The following is a 16,137-nucleotide window of genomic DNA, read 5'->3' on the forward strand; positions in this document are numbered from 1 at the left end:
GTATTAAGTTGATTAAAGCAAGACCTGATGCAGCTGACAACATCTGTGGCCTGGAGAGCAGCGAGTGCTCCAGGAGGCTGCAGATCTCAGACCAAAATCTGCTGTCAGTCACACCCATGCAAACCACACTGCTGAAGCCTCGAGTGCTAAAGGAAGCCAAAGGACTACGCCAAGAGCCCACAGACCAGAGCAGCTCCTCGGCCGCTCGCCCTGCCGGGGAGCAGCAGAGGCACCCCTGCTCCCCCTGCCATAGGAGATGCTGGACCCTCGGATGAAATGTACCTGGATTATAATCTCAATCTTCAGGATAAAAACAGCTGAGAGGGAAGAGCGTTTGTCATTTAACAAGAGAGCAATGCAATTAAACAGGGGATTTTGTTAATCGTATGAAGCAGCAATTTAAAATTCATTTAAATTTGAGTCAGGCTCCGCAGTCATCATTTAGGCAAATCCAATGGGGTTTTACCTGAGTAGGAGAACAGGCTTTGGAAAATTCAAATAGCTTTGTGCCCTCAGATGACTTTTCCAAGGTGCCCATGATGAGAAAAGCTCTGGTAGCTTCTAACTGACAGAGGTCTGGTTTGCTCCAGAAAACACAGGCTAAAGAGCAAGCCATCAGTATAGCTCTACTACAGCAGTATCTCCCCCAAAACCTGCGGCAGTTGGTCCTGCCAAAATGAAAATGAGCCTAATGCAAGCACCAAAACCCTCCAGAAAGCACTAATTCATGTAAATACATTGAAATGGCAACTCCTCCTCACACAGAGATAGGCAAATGGTTTGCAGAGTAACTTTTCTGCAGCATTTGCCCAGCTGGGCTAAACCAGCAGCAAGGTGAGGCATTACCTGTTTGTTTGCTTTAAACACAGAGCAAAAGCTTTAATCAGAGGAATCTCTCCCTCTAAGAGCTCTGACGGATGAGCCTTCAAACCAGTACATCTCCACAACATGTCCCGGCTTTGATAACACCACATCTTTCAATTAAGTTTCACTTAGTGCAAACATTTTGATCACCAGCTGCCTCACCGAAAGCAGTTGCTTTGCAACTGGGTGAAAAATGAGGAGTTTGGAGCCAGGATGTAGAATCCTGGTGCACAAAATCAGGGCCAGGATAAGGACTACTCCAAGGGTTAAATCCGACTCTGAAACCCAACTCACCCTCATCCTAAGAGATGCTTCTCCCCCGAGGTTTTGTGCGTCTCCAATATCCTCACTTCACTCGCAGAGAGGTCACTGCTCTGAACAGTTACTCACTCTCCAGTCCTGCCCTCAAATCATGATTCATTTTGAACCTGCCTTTGAGCTACTATTTATTTAAGCCCCACCCTAATGTGTTGTAACGTCAAAGTCTGAGAATGCAGAACTTTCAAACCCAGCACATCCTACAAGCAGAGATGTTTAAAGGACACCCTACAAGGTCCTGGGCACCGGCGTGTCCCAGTGGATCATAGAATCTGGGACTGGTTTGTGTTGGAAGGAACCTTAAAGCCCATCCAGCTCCAACCCCTGCCACGGGCAGGGACCCCTTCCACTGGAGCAGCTTGCTCCAAGCCCCTGTGTCCAACCTGGCCTTGAACACTGCCAGGGATGGGGCAGCCACAGCTTCTCTGGGCATCTCGAAAGGTGGTGCTGGCTCCTGACGCTGTCCTGACATTTTCATAAGGGTGCAGCTTTCCAGTATTTCATTTATTTTACTATCTGAATCAGTCATCCAAGATATCTGGCAACTGACAGTCCAGAGGGCTCGCAAGACCAACAGATGAGACTGCTAAATAAGCCCGCGTACGGCCCCACTATCCTACCCCACTCTTATGACATATTTGATCTAATCAGAATGATTTAAACGCCAAAGAGCGAGGGAGGAGCAATAGGATGGATACAGAGACAGCTACCCTGAAAGTCCATTTATGATAGCGATAAGAACTGATGCACAGGAGGTGACTCAAAGCCAGGTCCCCAAGCCTTGAGGGGTTTCAGTCAGAGCCCCAGTGCACAACTGCCTCCTCACCCAGGACTTCACTGGAACCTCATGTTCACCACTGCCAAATGCCTCTGTCAAAAACCTCGGCTCCCACATCCCGCATAGGTTTGCCTTAAGAAATACAGCGCTCTGTCCCCCGAAACAAGGACATCCTCAGGAGAGATGAAAAAGCAACCAGATAAAACAAAAGCTGGAGCGAATATTCCCAACCTCAGACCGAAGCAGCTCCCACCTACCGCAGTTCTCATGGAGCATCCCGACCGCCGAGGTCCTGCTCTGCAGCCAGCAGCTGTGTGGCTCAGAAACAGTTAAACCACCACCGACGTCAAACCGACACGGGCAACTGCGTTAGGGCTCTGCAGGGACCAGCTCTGCAGGGACCACGTGGAGCAATGCCAGGGGCTGCTCCGACCATCGCAGATCCCCATTTCCATAACGTGAGTCCCCGGGCGAGGGGAATACCGGCTCCGGAGCTCAGTGATTCATCCCGGCTTGCAAAAACAGGAGACGTGGAAGCCTCTTTGTTTCGCTGGCTGCTGCACAGGCGAACAAGCCTCTCTTTGTGTGGCGCTCCGGCTATTTTAAAGCACGTTAAACAAAGGAAGTTCCAGCGAAAGACTAAACAGCTCGGCACCGCTTAAGGGAAACATCACGTACGAAGAGGACAAGATTCGGGGCTGATGGCCGGGCAGGAGATGGGAGAGCAGTGTGGAGGCTGTGCAGCGCGGCACATACACCGCTGGCACTCGGCCCCACACCACACTCGACCTCCACCACTCCACCGAGGAGTTTACATTAGTGTCCAGATGTTTATTTAGCCACTGGCTCCTGAGCTTTAGGTGCGGCCTCGCTCCTCTTTCTGACCAAAATGCCCTTGGAAAAACAAGCAAAATGACATCAGTTGTGTTTATCTTAACAGCTTCTGGCCCACAAGCAACCAAGATAGGAGTGTGGAGCCCCAGCGTGCCCTCTGCCGCTGCCCCAAAATGGCCTTGGGTGGCAAGGTTTGGGTTGGGTTATCCAGCACTTGGATTATCTTGGAGTTACGGGGACGTCTCCAAGAGCTGAAAGAGAGCTCAAGGATTTAGTCTGCAGTGGTGGCAGGGAACAGGCTGGGTGTTGAAAGTTCCGAGAGCACAAGGCAGGCACCCTGACGACAACACCTCTGCCTACTCAGAATCAAAACATCCCCAGAGACCACAAATTACGTTATCTGCCCATTTACTTACTCAACGGACTGTAAAAAGCTCTGAATAAGACTGAATTTAAGGGGGTGGAAAGGTGCCGCTTAGGTCTGTTCAATGTATCTATTTTACCTGCGATCTGGGCTCTATTCTGCATGGACCAGCAGGCAGATGTTGAGATAAAACACATTTTCTCCATCCTTCATTTCTATAGTAAGTTATAAAAACTTGGAGCTGGCCAGACCAGCTTCAGCTGGCAAAAATGCTTGCTCCTTTTTATGACCCCGGGGATGGATGATCCTGTCCTCCCCAGATCCCAAATTAGGTAATAGAGCCGAGGGGTCCTGCAGGACAAGTGGGGCTGTGGACAGCTGCCTATGTCAAATGCAGCATTACAGGGTGGCCACCAAGAGAGAAAATCCCCTGCCTTTTATCAGCAGGCTCATGACTCACAAATCCTTCAGAGCCACAGCAGTTGCCTGAGCTGGAAGCTGGAGAGGGAGACAAATGCAGGGAAAAAAGCCTGTATGTGTTATAATGATGTAAAAATGTGCTGCCTGCTTGTACAGGCAGCGCTGAGCGCCTCTGAGCTTTCTGCAGGTCATTCTGTTTCACTGCAAACTGCAGTGCCATACTCTGCTCTCAGCAAAAGATAGTGTTAGGAAAATCAATTCCCTTCACGTCGGTGGCATTCCCGGCAAGCAGGGAGTTTTCCAGGCAGTTAGTTAGGAAGTTAAGGCATTGTGCATGGGCAGTTGCTCTGTAGCAGAGGCTGGCAGCTGGAGCAGGGACTCTGCTCTGGTAAATGCGCCAGGACTCATGGATGCTGCCAGCACACCCAGGGCACAGAGTTCCCCTCTCGGCCAGCTTACGTCTGACCCCTGCTCTGGCACTGCAGGCTCCCACTGTGGAAGCAGCGCTGCTCCCCTGGCTCACACTGATGTCAGTGCAACCAGGCTGTTAGCTCACAGCAAGATCAGCTCCTCATTTCCTCACTCCTCCTGTAATTAACTCACACCTTCCAAAAAGCATACGCACATGTTTGAACCCTTGCTTTCCAAAACCCATCAGCTTAGAGCCAGGATGCATCCCACATAGCATACCTCCCCCCCCCCCCCCCCCCCCCTTTCAGCGATTCCTTTCTGGTGCAGGACTTCTGAGAATCCCCCTGCAAACACGTATGCCACCATCCTCCCCCTCTGCCTCGCTGTTGTTGCAACTCTGGGTTTTCTAAACTACGTCTGTCAGGAAGGAGACAGGAAATTCGAGTCACACTTGCAACAGCTGTGCCATGCCTACTATCAGTCGCAAATGACGTAGTTTGGCTTGGGTGGCGTGGGGCCAGGAACTCGGCGGAGCGGAGGTCAGGGAGATAGGTCACTGTTTATACTGCTCTGCGCTTGGGAGCATGCCGAGCCCATTTGCTTTCTTCCTATCTCTACTGTTTCTCTTTCCGTTTTTCCTTAATAACGTGGAGCCCAAGCATCCTGTTTTCAAAACATCGGACTCGTTTGCTGTTTACCGGTGACAAATTCAAATGCCTCTGACCGGAGCTGGCACTTGAATGGGTCACTTGGCTCCGGGACAGACAAGGACCGCTGCAGCCTCCTCCTCAAGATGCACATTTCAAACCCAACAGCTTCTCACACTGCAAGATCACCCTGCAGATAGCGTCTGCCACCAAAACCACAAACTCCCAAACGAATGTGTGTCACTGTTCATCACTGATGAGGAAAGGAACCGAGGTGTGAGGCCATTTTAGGCTTCTCTTTCACAGATGAAAATGATACTGGAAGTTGACCAAAAAGCGCAGACATGTCAGAAACTGGTTGTGAAAGAACAAAGTTTGGGGAACCTTTTGCTCGACTCTGCTCTAAATCGTTTGCACATGGAGGGATCACAACTTTTAATCACTACAATAAGCAATTTAGTGAGTCTTTCACCTTTGCAAGTCCAGCTTTGGCACTCAGCAGGAAGAAAATAAGCTCCAAATGAAGGGCTTTGGTGTCCACACTGGAGGTGCAGCCTCCTCTGCAGCCTAAACCTGTCCCAGCTTTCACCCTGGCTTCCCTCAACACAAACTCAGGAAAAAAAACTATATTCCTTTCTTGAAAGCTGGGTCTATAAAACTTTTATTGCTTCCTTTGCCCCTGCACATCGCGGTAATCACAAACAGGGGAGGAAGCTGAAATAACACGGGATTTCTTAGCTCAACTTTTTCCATAAAATCAAGTTGGTGATTCAGCATTTCTGATTTCATTAATTCCCAATTAATGGAAAAAAATAGTAATAGCGGGGTCGTGCAGCACAACTCAGAACTGGGTTTGATCACGGCAGCTGATCAAAGGCACGGCTGCAGCAGGCTCAGCCCCTGTCCCAAAGGCTGGGGAGCCACCCTGGGGCTCTGACCCTCTCCACGGGACAAGGCAAGGCTGTAAACGCTGCCTTGAAGCCTGGGTGCAACCCCGGGCTCGCCAAACCAAGGCATTGGGGGGAGCTGCCAAGCGCTGCCCCAGGGGAGGGTGCGACTCCTTCCAGCGGCATCACCCGGGCGACTTACGGTCTGCCCTGGGGAGATGCTGCAGAGAAGGAGCTTGGCTGATGCTTTGGCTCGGCGGGACGGAGCTGGGGAGCCCGGCTCCTGCACCGGGGAGAAGGGGGGTTGGAGAAGGAACATCAACTTCCAGCGCTTCACCAAGGCGTTCAGACCTCGCACTTCGCTTTCCTTCCCCTCTGCTGCTCCTCAGTGTACTCCTGGGACTCTGCTCTCCCTCCTGCTCCTGACTCGCAGCACACCGCACTGTTCTTTCTGTCAGCACCTCACTCCTCGCAGCAAACCCAATCTCCCTTTTCGCTCACGGCGCATTAAACCCCCCCAGAAAGACCAAAATAAGGTGGCGGGAGGCGGGGGAGCAGCTCATTCCCTGCGAGCTCATTCCCGCTGCACAGCCCTTGACTTCGCACCCTCCTCATGTGCTGGCAAGCGGTGCGGAGCCAGCCCACCACGTTAACCCCAAATTAAACGCTTACCGAAAGGACAGAACAGCAATAAAATAACGCACCACTATGTTTAGAGTTTGCCATTATTACGGACAGGCAACAATGAAGATAATTGAAATCTGATGTGATAATTCGTTAAAAGCGGCGGTTTTTACAGTGTTTCTGGTTAAATCGGTTCCGAAGGGACCGGCGCTCATTGAAAGCCCTCTGATTTCTGAGGAGCGAGCCTGGCTCGTTACGGAGAAGTCAGAGAGGTGCGGGTCGCTCTCCCCATACTGCCCCACCGCCAGTTTTATCTGGCGGTGACACTGCGGGGCAAACCCGCATCTCTTTTCCCGGGAGTAACTTGGAGTTACTCTCCCGCACATCCCGCTGCCGCGCACCGCATCCCCGCCGCTCAGCTCACCTTGTTGGATGCCATCTCACTGACGGAGCGGTAGGTCTGGATGGTCTCCAGCTGATCCAAGCACCAGTCGAGCTCCTCCAGCGTCTCCATGGCCAGCTTCTGGTAGGGCTCCTCTGCGAAGAGGCACACGGACATGTACTCGGGCTGGCGCGACTGCAGGCTCTCCATGCCGGGGCCACCGCCAGCGCCGCCGGAGGTGCCGCACCGCTCCCTCATCATGCGGCCGCCGCTGCGCTCCCCTCGCCGCCGGCGAGCAAATCCCCGCCCGCCGCTGGCACCCGGCACGGCCCCGGCCCCGGCCGCCCGCCCCGGCCCGCCCCGGCTCCGCCCTGCCCCCGCGGGACGGGGAACCGGGCGCCCCCGAGCAGGGCCAGGCCGGGCCGGGCTGCGGGAGCGATGGGTGCCCCCACCCCGGCTGCTGCGGGGCCCGGGACAACCGTGCTGCACTCGCCCGCGATGCTGGTCCTGCGCCAGCCCCGCTCCCCAACCTCTCCTGGTCCTGCTCTCCATCAGCCCGGCACCCCAACCCTGCCTGGTCCTGCGCCAGCCCCACTCCCCAGCCTCTCCTGGTTCTGCTCCTCATCAGCCCCGCACCCCAACCCTGCCTGGTCCTGCAATCCAGCTCCAGAAGCCCTGCACTCCAGCCGTGTCTGGTCCCACTCCCCTCCAGCCCTCCTCTCTAACTTGAACAGCCCTGCTCCCCACCCTTGCTTGGTCTTGCTTTCCAGCCCCACCAGTTCTGCTCCCCAACCCTGCGAGCTCTTGTCCCTAATCCTGCCTTGTCCTGCTCCCTGCCAATCCCTGCTCCCCAGTCCCACCAACCATCATCCCAGCTCCTGTCAGTCCTGGCTCTCCAGCTCTGCTGCCGTTGCTCCAACCAGCCTTGCCCATGCACCCCACCAGCCCCACACCTGATGGTACCACTGCAGTGCTATCCTCCTGTGCTCCCCACAGGCCCTGCTACCCAGGCCCTGCACCCCAACCCTGCCAGCCCTGTTCCCTGCTCCCACCAAGTTCTGCTGCTTGACCTTGCCACAGGACAACTTGCTCCTGAGCAGCTCTCAGCACAGAAGTTCGGGTTTACATAAGCGGATACAGTGAATCATAAAATCTCCCCATGATTGTAACTGCTTCTCATAACAGTGGTGACATGTGCTTACCACATAAATCTGTCAAAGTTAATGGATTCAGCATTTCTGATGGCACTGGCCAAGCAGGTAACAGTGACATCAGAGGTCAGGATTGCTGCGATAGACTAGCAGCAACACATCTGCTGTGCAGGGCACGCACACTGCATTCACATATGTCTCGTGTGTGTACACCCATGTGTACATCCCTGTCACACGCTGGTTGGGGCTGCATGGGGTGTGCTCTCCCTCCATGGCCCCCAAAGTCCTTGGGAGAGGAACCGCACCTCAAGCTGTCACCCGTCCACCTGCCTTCACAAGGAGAGATTCTCCTCATTCCTCATCCCCATCCAGCACTGCACAGCATTCAAAGTTCTGTATAGAGGCCATGTGTTTATCATAGAATCCCAGACTGCTTTGGGCTGAAGGGACCTTAAAGCTCATCCACTTCCAACCCAGCCCATCCACACAGTCCCAAGCCCCTCTCCAGGTTTCCTGCATCCCCTTTAGGCACAGGAGCTGCTCTAAGGTCTCCCCTTAAGGCGCCTTCTCTTCACATGGCAGACAAAGAACCACTGCCAAGGAGTAATTCAGCAATGAACTCACAGGGAGCACTTGGCACAGGCACACTTTAAAGATTCAGTAAATCTGAACCTTTGTGGCACTGGAAGTTAATGTTTTTTCTGGGCTCACAGAGCTCCAAACATGGCAAGTAATGTCGGTCTTGCATGCTTGTGTGATACATACATCAAAAAGCAGGTGGCAATAGCCAAAACACACAAGACCAGGGTGTATTTTCATTTCTAAGACACCTATTCTCTATCAGCTACTTTATCATGTCAATGAGTTGACCTGGAAGGGCTCAAATTCCTTGTAATAGAAAATGTTTGCATTGATAAAACTAACACAGGCTAAATCATGATTTTAGGAATAGGGAAAACAATCTCCTCCTCCCAACTGAAAAGGAGCTGCCTGTACGTTTAACTAAGGCACTGTGCTGCATCCCATGTGTCCTCCAGCTCCAAGGGGCTCACAGAGGGGAGAGCCGGTGACTCCAGACCCTAATTTAGCCCTTTGGGGTTCTCCAGCCTTGTGCAGGGTCAGAGTTGTGGGACCCACTGTCCCAATGGCTCCTCCTGAATCTTCAATTCATTTAAATCTCTGACAGAGCCCTCAGAACAGAAATCAAACCTCAGTATTCACAGAATCCCAGCCTGGTTTGTGTTGGAAAGCATCATCCAGCTCCAACCCCTGCCACGGGCAGGGACACCTTCCACTGGAGCAGCTTGCTCCAAGCCCCTGTGCCCAACCTGGCCTTGAACACTGCCAGGGATGGGGCAGCCACAGCTTCTCTGGGCACCTTGTGAGCTCCAGAGCTGATGCTGGGTCCAGGCTATTCCCTTGGTTTGTCTGCTGAGTTTTGAGTAATAAAAGAAGACAAAATAAACCAAAACAAAACGCAGAAACAAGGAAAGATGGCACATACCCAGCCCCATCCCTCCCTGTGAGCCGCTTTGCTGCTCCACTTCAGGGAGACCTGAGCAGTGGGGGCGGTCCCTTCAGGCTGAAGCCTTCTTTCCCCTTGTGAAAGCATTATCACTTACTGAGGCCTTTTCAGCAAAACCATTTAGAGGACAATAGAGGGACGATTTAACTGCAGATGTTTTGAGAACTGCCACTTAGCCTATCTCCAGTCCGTCCAGTGGCAAAGATGGAGTAGGGTGACAGTGAGCAGTTCTGGCTAGGTACCATTTTAAGACAGAAAACAGGTGAGTCCTGCTGCTGCTCAGGAGGTGGTTGGGGCCCACCCTACAAGTGGGTTTCCATCTAAAAGCACTTTTCCTTCAGAACTTGCTTTGTCTGACACTATCCACCCCTGCCCATTCCCACCGGCCTGCCCACAGCCCTGCCTGGGTCTGGGGACCGGGGAAAGCTGCATCACTCCATCCTGGAATGGCTCTTCCGAAATTCCTCAGCATCTCTTGGGTTTGCCTAATCTAAGGATTTGTTCACTCATTTCCTTAAGTAAAGGAGTCCTGAGAAGGGAGGTTTCGATGGTGTGCGTGCCTCCTTCCAGCAGCATGCATGCATCTTGGCTTCTGCACCCTCCTTGGTCCTCAGCCCCTCATTTCTCAGCCTGCTGCAGGGGTTTAGCTTGATTTCCTTGGCCAGTAGCTCCGTCAACCACACCACATTCCTATGAGTTCCGAGAAATTGGTCAAGCAGAAGAGAAATCGTTGTCCTTCTCGTCAGGAGGAGGACACCCCGAGCTCAGCCCTTCCTAGAAACTGTCTCCTAAGCCACTTTCTATGTGATCCAGGCTGAGACCAATCAAACTGGAAACCCCAACTGTTATCAAAGCAGTCCTCCTTGGGCACGGATAACTGTTAACTCTATTGTGTTAAATTGGTGTGAACATTTCCAGATGCACCGTGAAAGCAGTGGCTACAATTCCACAGATCTGGCAAAAACTGCACCAGGCATTTCCAGCATGTGAAATTAAACCACATGCTCCAAGAACCCAGTGAAATGCTGCAAACTATTCAAGGCCAACATTCAGGTGCAACATCAACTGGAAACTGCTCTTCTAGGAATGTAATAACTTTCTACAGGAATGATCTCAAAGGGAATAACATGGATTTTTATAGAATCCCAGCCTGGTTTGGGTTGGAAGGGAGCTCAAAGTTCATCCAGCTCCAACCCCTGCCACGGGCAGGGACACCTTCCACTGGAGCAGCTTGCTCCAAGCCCCTGTGTCCAACCTGGCCTTGAACACTGCCAGGGATGGGGCAGCCACAGCTTCTCTGGGCACCCTGGGCCAGCGCCTCAGCACCCTCACAGGGAAGAGCTTGTGCCTAAGAGCTCATCTCAGTCTCCCCTCGGGCAGGTTAAAGCCATTCCCCTTGGCCTGTCCCTGCAGGTCCTTGTCCAAAGGGCGTTTTCTAACCTTCTTAATAGTTAATATTCATGGATATATACCACATTAATCACACTCAACTATGTTAACGTTAACCATACATTTTGATACTGATAAGGGCAACCATACTTCAGAGCAGAACCCAACACGGTCACTACCAGAAGGAGCAGCTCCTTTCTTCCTGAGGCCACCTTCCACCCTGCTCAGTGGTCCCACAGCATCACCCCTACATATGGCACAGCCAGTGCTGTGTTCAATATAGCACAATACACAAGATACATTCTTGACATCCCGTGATCCACCAGCACTCAGTGCCATGGGTTAGTGGTGGCCTTGGCAGCCCTGGGGTAATGGTAGGACCTGATGATCTTAAAGGTCTTTTCCACAGTTGATTCTATGGTCCTATTCTATGATTCCATGATTCACTGCCTGCTTTGGCAGAGGTGGCCATGCAGGGCATGGGAGGGACTGGAAGCAGTGATAGGCTTAAAAATGCAAGCAAAGGAGCCCTATAAAAGCAGAGGGGGAGAAAAAGAAGAGGTGGACAGGGAGAGAGAAAGAGGCAGAGGAGAAAGATGGAGCACATCAGGATCCTCCTGCTGAGTGCCATCTCCAGGGATTCACATAAACAGTAAACACAAGTTCAGGAGCGATGTGACATGATCTTCCCCTGACTCCAATGTGAGCGTCCCGCTGACATCAGGAGCACAGCACCTCTGCCAGAAACACTCCTCAACCTTCTCCTGTCACAGCCCTCGATAACCTTCCTGGTACAGCTGATGCACGTGGTCACTTACGGAAAGAGTCCCGGAGGTCCTGGATGAGGACTCCTGGAATCCCATCTGACACAGCTTCAACTGTATCGTGTTTCAGTTTATATTTGGGTGTTGCATAACCCAGCCCTTACCCGTAAAACCACAACCACCACTTCTGGCCCTTTTCTAGAGCCCTACACGAAACCGTTTCAGAGACTGAACAAAGAACTGATAAACAACAGGAGCTTGTTTCAGTGTTCAAGTACTACAGGGTGTTTGTGCCTGACTTTTGATCCCGGAGGCAATGGAGCAGGCGCTGAGGTGACATTTCATCACAAGACCTGATTTGCTGCCAGTCCATCCGAGGACAGGCTAGTGGAGCCCTCCCAAGCCGCACATGGTTCAACAGTTTTCCATTGGCACTTAGAAGGCTGTAATGTACTGAAATACAATTCACTGATGGGCCAGTATTTGCTGTAACTGCATTTTTGGCTCTCTGTTCCTTTTAATCTCTGTAAGATGGTGGAACATACAGGAACTCTCATGGAACATACAGGAACTCTCACTGGAGCAGAGACTTAGCAGCCCATTTGTAGAACCATAGAATTCCAGCCTGGTTTGTGTTGGAAGGGACCTTAAAGCTCATCCAGCTCCAACCCCTGCCACGGGCAGGGACACCTTCCACTAGAGCAGCTTGCTCCAAGCCCCTGTGTCCAACCTGGCCTTGAGCACTGCCAGGGATGGGGCAGCCACAGCTTCTCTGGGCACCCTGGGACAGCAACTCAGCACCCTCACAGGGAAGAGCTTCTGCCTAAGAGCTCATCTCAGCCTCTTCTTGAACTCTTAACAAGTGCCAGGTTTTAGTGTCCTCCTTTCTGGGAGTGGTTCAGGGTAGGAGCAAACGTGAACTTCCTGAATGTGCTCTATGAAGCGTTGCAGATGAGGAGGGGGCTTAATATGACAAGCTGTTGCCTGACACTCACCCTCCAGCCCTGTCTGTGTCTGTCTTCCCGACAGCACAGAGCTGCAGCCCATCACCGCTGCCCAGGATATCTCTGAGCACGAGGCAATGTTATCTGCAGCTGCAGTTGGTTCCTCTCTCAGCCCACAACCTCGCTGCCTGCATCCTGTTACCCAAATGCCCCAAGCAAGGAGGGGTGTTGGGGCAGAGACCCTTGTCCCCACACTGCAGCAGTGAACAGCGGTGGCTTTACCCTTGACTGGCACAGGAGATGAACCAAGTTAGGAAACATTTTGAAACTAGATCCAAACACCAGAAGTCCAATTGAGTTTTTCTCTCCTGATTCTCTCATGATTCTCACTTGCCACCCTCGTCCCCTTTAAATAAATACATCAAGACACAGCATGTCTTGCTTCTGGCAGAAAGTGTAAAGGCTACAGGGTTTTAAGAGCAGGCAAAATCAGGTGAGTCAAAGAAGTTGCAGAGGAGTTGCAGTTCTCTTTGTTCAATAGACTACTGCAGGTGCCAAATAACGACGTTTTCCATGATGCAGCAGGTTAATAGCATTAACGGGTTTCTATCTGGTGAACAGATCGTCCAATTCAGCAGGTGAGAAACATGAATACAAATATATGCAGATGTATTTAAAAACTCAGCTCTCCTCAAGGCTTAAAGATTACATTATGATATTGATGCGGGGCTGCACCCCCTGAGCGTGAGCAGCAGGTCCAGGGAGGGGATCCTGCCCCTCTGCTGTGCTCTGGGGCAGCAGCACAAGAGGGACGTGGAGCTGCTGGAGTGAGGCCAGAGGAGGCCATGGAGATGCTGCGAGGGCTGGAGCAGCTCTGCTCTGGAGCCAGGCTGGGAGAGCTGGGCTGGGTCAGCCTGGAGAAGAGAAGGCTCCTGAAGGGGAGACCTGAGAGCAGCTCCAGTGCCTAAAGGGGCTGCAGGAAACCTGGAGAGGGGCTTTGGACAAGGGCCTGTAGGGACAGGCCAAGGGGAATGGCTTGAACCTGCCCGAGGGGAGACTGAGATGAGCTCTTAGGCAGAAGCTCTTCCCTGTGAGGGTGCTGAGGCGCTGGCCCAGGGTGCCCAGAGAAGCTGTGGCTGCCCCATCCCTGGCAGTGCTCAAGGCCAGGTTGGACACAGGGGCTTGGAGCAAGCTGCTCCAGTGGAAGGGGTCCCTGCCCGTGGCAGGGGTTGGAGCTGGAGGAGCTTTAAGGTCCCTTCCAATACAGACCAGGCTGGGATTCTGTGATTCTATGAAATTATGGACTGACTGTACAGTTATTTCCTAATTCTGCATAGAAAATAAATAGTTGCTTCTAATGGATCGTAACTTCACTCATAAACCTCAGGCATGTAGAGTTTAAGACTCAAAGAGCCCTCTAATAGTCTCTATTAAAAAGGGCTGCCAAAAAACCTCTGGCAGTGAAGGTTTTAAAGCAAAGCATCCCAGCTGATAGCAGCCTTCCCAGCTTCAGCACAGCGTACCCTATTCCACACGCACAGCCACTTGTTTACAGTGCCAGTAAGACATCTACTGGGTTATTTACCTTTAATTGCATCCTGGCTGTAAGAAATTGCAGCTCTTTATAATTAGAAACTTCTTCACGACTCGAGGCTGCCCTTCCCACGAGCACGTTGAGCTCAGCTCCTGCCTTCAGAGCAGCAGTTCATCCCGGACCCGAGGGACGGCACTGAGTCACCAAGTGCCCATTTTCCAGGGATTCCAGTTGATTTAATAAAGAATACTTCACTCTCTGAACCAATTCAGACCTGGGATCAAATTTGTCCATTTCAAAGTGAAATTAAGAAGAGGAGTTGCCTTGGAAAGGCTTAGACACTGGATCTGTTCCCAGCTCCAGTATGTACAACGTGGCAACAGGCAGGCACTGAAATGTTCCCAGAATGCTTAACAAACTGATAAAACCCAACAAAACCTAAAGCAGACAAATGCTCATAAGCAACAAAAGATTAAAATAGAAGTATTACAGAAGAAAATGCTTCCTAACTCCCAGCAGGGCCAGGGAAGGAGGCAGTAATGGGCGTAATGGATGAACTGAGCTCCATGATGGCTCTCAGGTGAGCTGGGGCTTTGGAGTCCTCGTGTCCTTGTAAGAGAACATGTAGATGTTTATCCCAGTGCAGGGAAGCCCTCTCAGGCACTGAATCCCTGCTTTAGGAAATGCCTGCAAGCACATCCCCAGGCTCCTAACTTGAAAAGTATAGTAAGGGTGCAATTGTAAAATGGGTAAAATTCCCAGTGTGAATCCATAGGACACAACCCCTGTCCCGGAGGTTTTGGGCACATTTGAATGTTTTGCTTATTTTCATATATTCAAAATCATTTACAAAGCCAAAGAAAAGAAAGGAGAGCATGTTCAGATATGGCTCCTACTTCAAAATCATAACAATGTAAATGATGAGTGTTTATCACTCAGAATGCAGCAGAGGACTTTCAGACAACCCATTTTAATGATATAATGTACTGTATTTATGATAGATTATCATAATTGTTGTCATTATTATAGATGACAGAAAAGATTAAGAAGAGAAGAGAGATACCCTGGTTAATCATGTGAATGACAGATTATTACTTTGTGAGCAGTGTAGATATCATTGATGTTTACTGAAGGCTGCATTTACCTTTCTCAGCCCTTGACTGCTAATGACTAAGAGCTCGTATCTCAGCAGGCTGGCAGAGACCCTCCCGCAGTCCTGACCCTGCTCTGGGGCAGCAGCACAAGAGGGACGTGGAGCTGTTGGAGCGAGGCCAGAGGAGGCCATGGGGATGCTGCGAGGGCTGGAGCAGCTCTGCTCTGGAGCCAGGCTGAGAGAGCTGGGCTGGGGCAGCCTGGAGAAGAGAAGGCTCCTGAAGGGGAGACCTGAGAGCAGCTCCAGTGCCTAAAGGGGCTGCAGGAAACCTGGAGAGGGGCTTGGGACAAGGGCCTGTAGGGACAGGCCAAGGGGAATGGCTTGAACCTGCCAGAGGGGAGACTGAGATGAGCTCTTAGGCAGAAGCTCTTCCCTGTGAGGGTGCTGAGGCGCTGGCCCAGGGTGCCCAGAGAAGCTGTGGCTGCCCCATCCCTGGCAGTGTTCAAGGCCAGGTTGGACACAGGGGCTTGGAGCAAGCTGCTCCAGTGGAAGGGGTCCCTGCCCGTGGTAGGGGTTGGAGCTGGATGGGCTTTAAGGTCCCTTCCAACCCAAACCATTCTACAAAGCCCTTCTGGGATCCTCACACACCATGTGCTCCACAGAAGGCTGGCTCACCAGCTGAACTCACCTGATTTTAAGTTTTGGTGGAGATTAGAGGAGAGAAAAAGAAAGGAGAAGGAGGAGAAGGAGACAAAAAAGGCAGGGTGGCCTGTGTGATTTAACAAGGTACTCATGTGCTCATGGCTTAGCTAAAGGTCACAGTAGGAGCTCCCATTCCCTTCAACAAGAACATGTGGCTATTTTAACTTGAGAGTGAGATTCGCTACCTGCCCTGCAATCATCACCAGCCAGTGTCTGGCATCCCTCTAAAACCCAGGAGCATGTTCAGGAAAACAGGTTTATCAACCGAGGACATGCCAAAACTTGATAGGAGAGGGCCTTGTGCAGGCTGTCAGCCATTTACCCTTTGCCTTCCCTAATGTATCTGTGGTTACTTACAGATCGTGTGGACATGTTTACATATTTATCCTTGACAATGCCGAGTGAATAACCGACACCAAAGGATTTATTTGGTTAATGTATCCTGTATTCATGACTACCTGTGAGCAGAGAGCTATTTCCTTGAATTAAACCGCTGTTCTAACACA

General features: G+C 51.6%; 1 protein-coding gene across 3 annotated transcripts in view; it reads right to left on the bottom strand.

The window, feature by feature from the left end:
- The window catches only part of PDE4B (phosphodiesterase 4B), a gene marked incomplete at its 5' end in the record, with an annotated part of 194,740 nt that overhangs the window by 24,270 nt on the left and 154,333 nt on the right, over positions 1 to 16,137 (bottom strand). For 2 of the 3 annotated variants that reach the window (XM_080623584.1, XM_080623585.1), the window contains one exon: positions 6,572 to 6,684. In XM_080623584.1, coding sequence (XP_080479710.1) covers positions 6,572 to 6,684 — 113 coding nt within the window. Of the gene's footprint in view, positions 1 to 6,571; positions 6,725 to 16,137 lie in introns of all 3 variants that reach the window. The other variant, XM_080623583.1, reaches the window with a different exon arrangement.

The sequence above is a fragment of the Psittacula echo genome, assembly GCF_963264785.1.
Source record: "Psittacula echo genome assembly, chromosome: 7".
NCBI classification, from domain to species: domain Eukaryota; kingdom Metazoa; phylum Chordata; class Aves; order Psittaciformes; family Psittacidae; genus Psittacula; species Psittacula echo.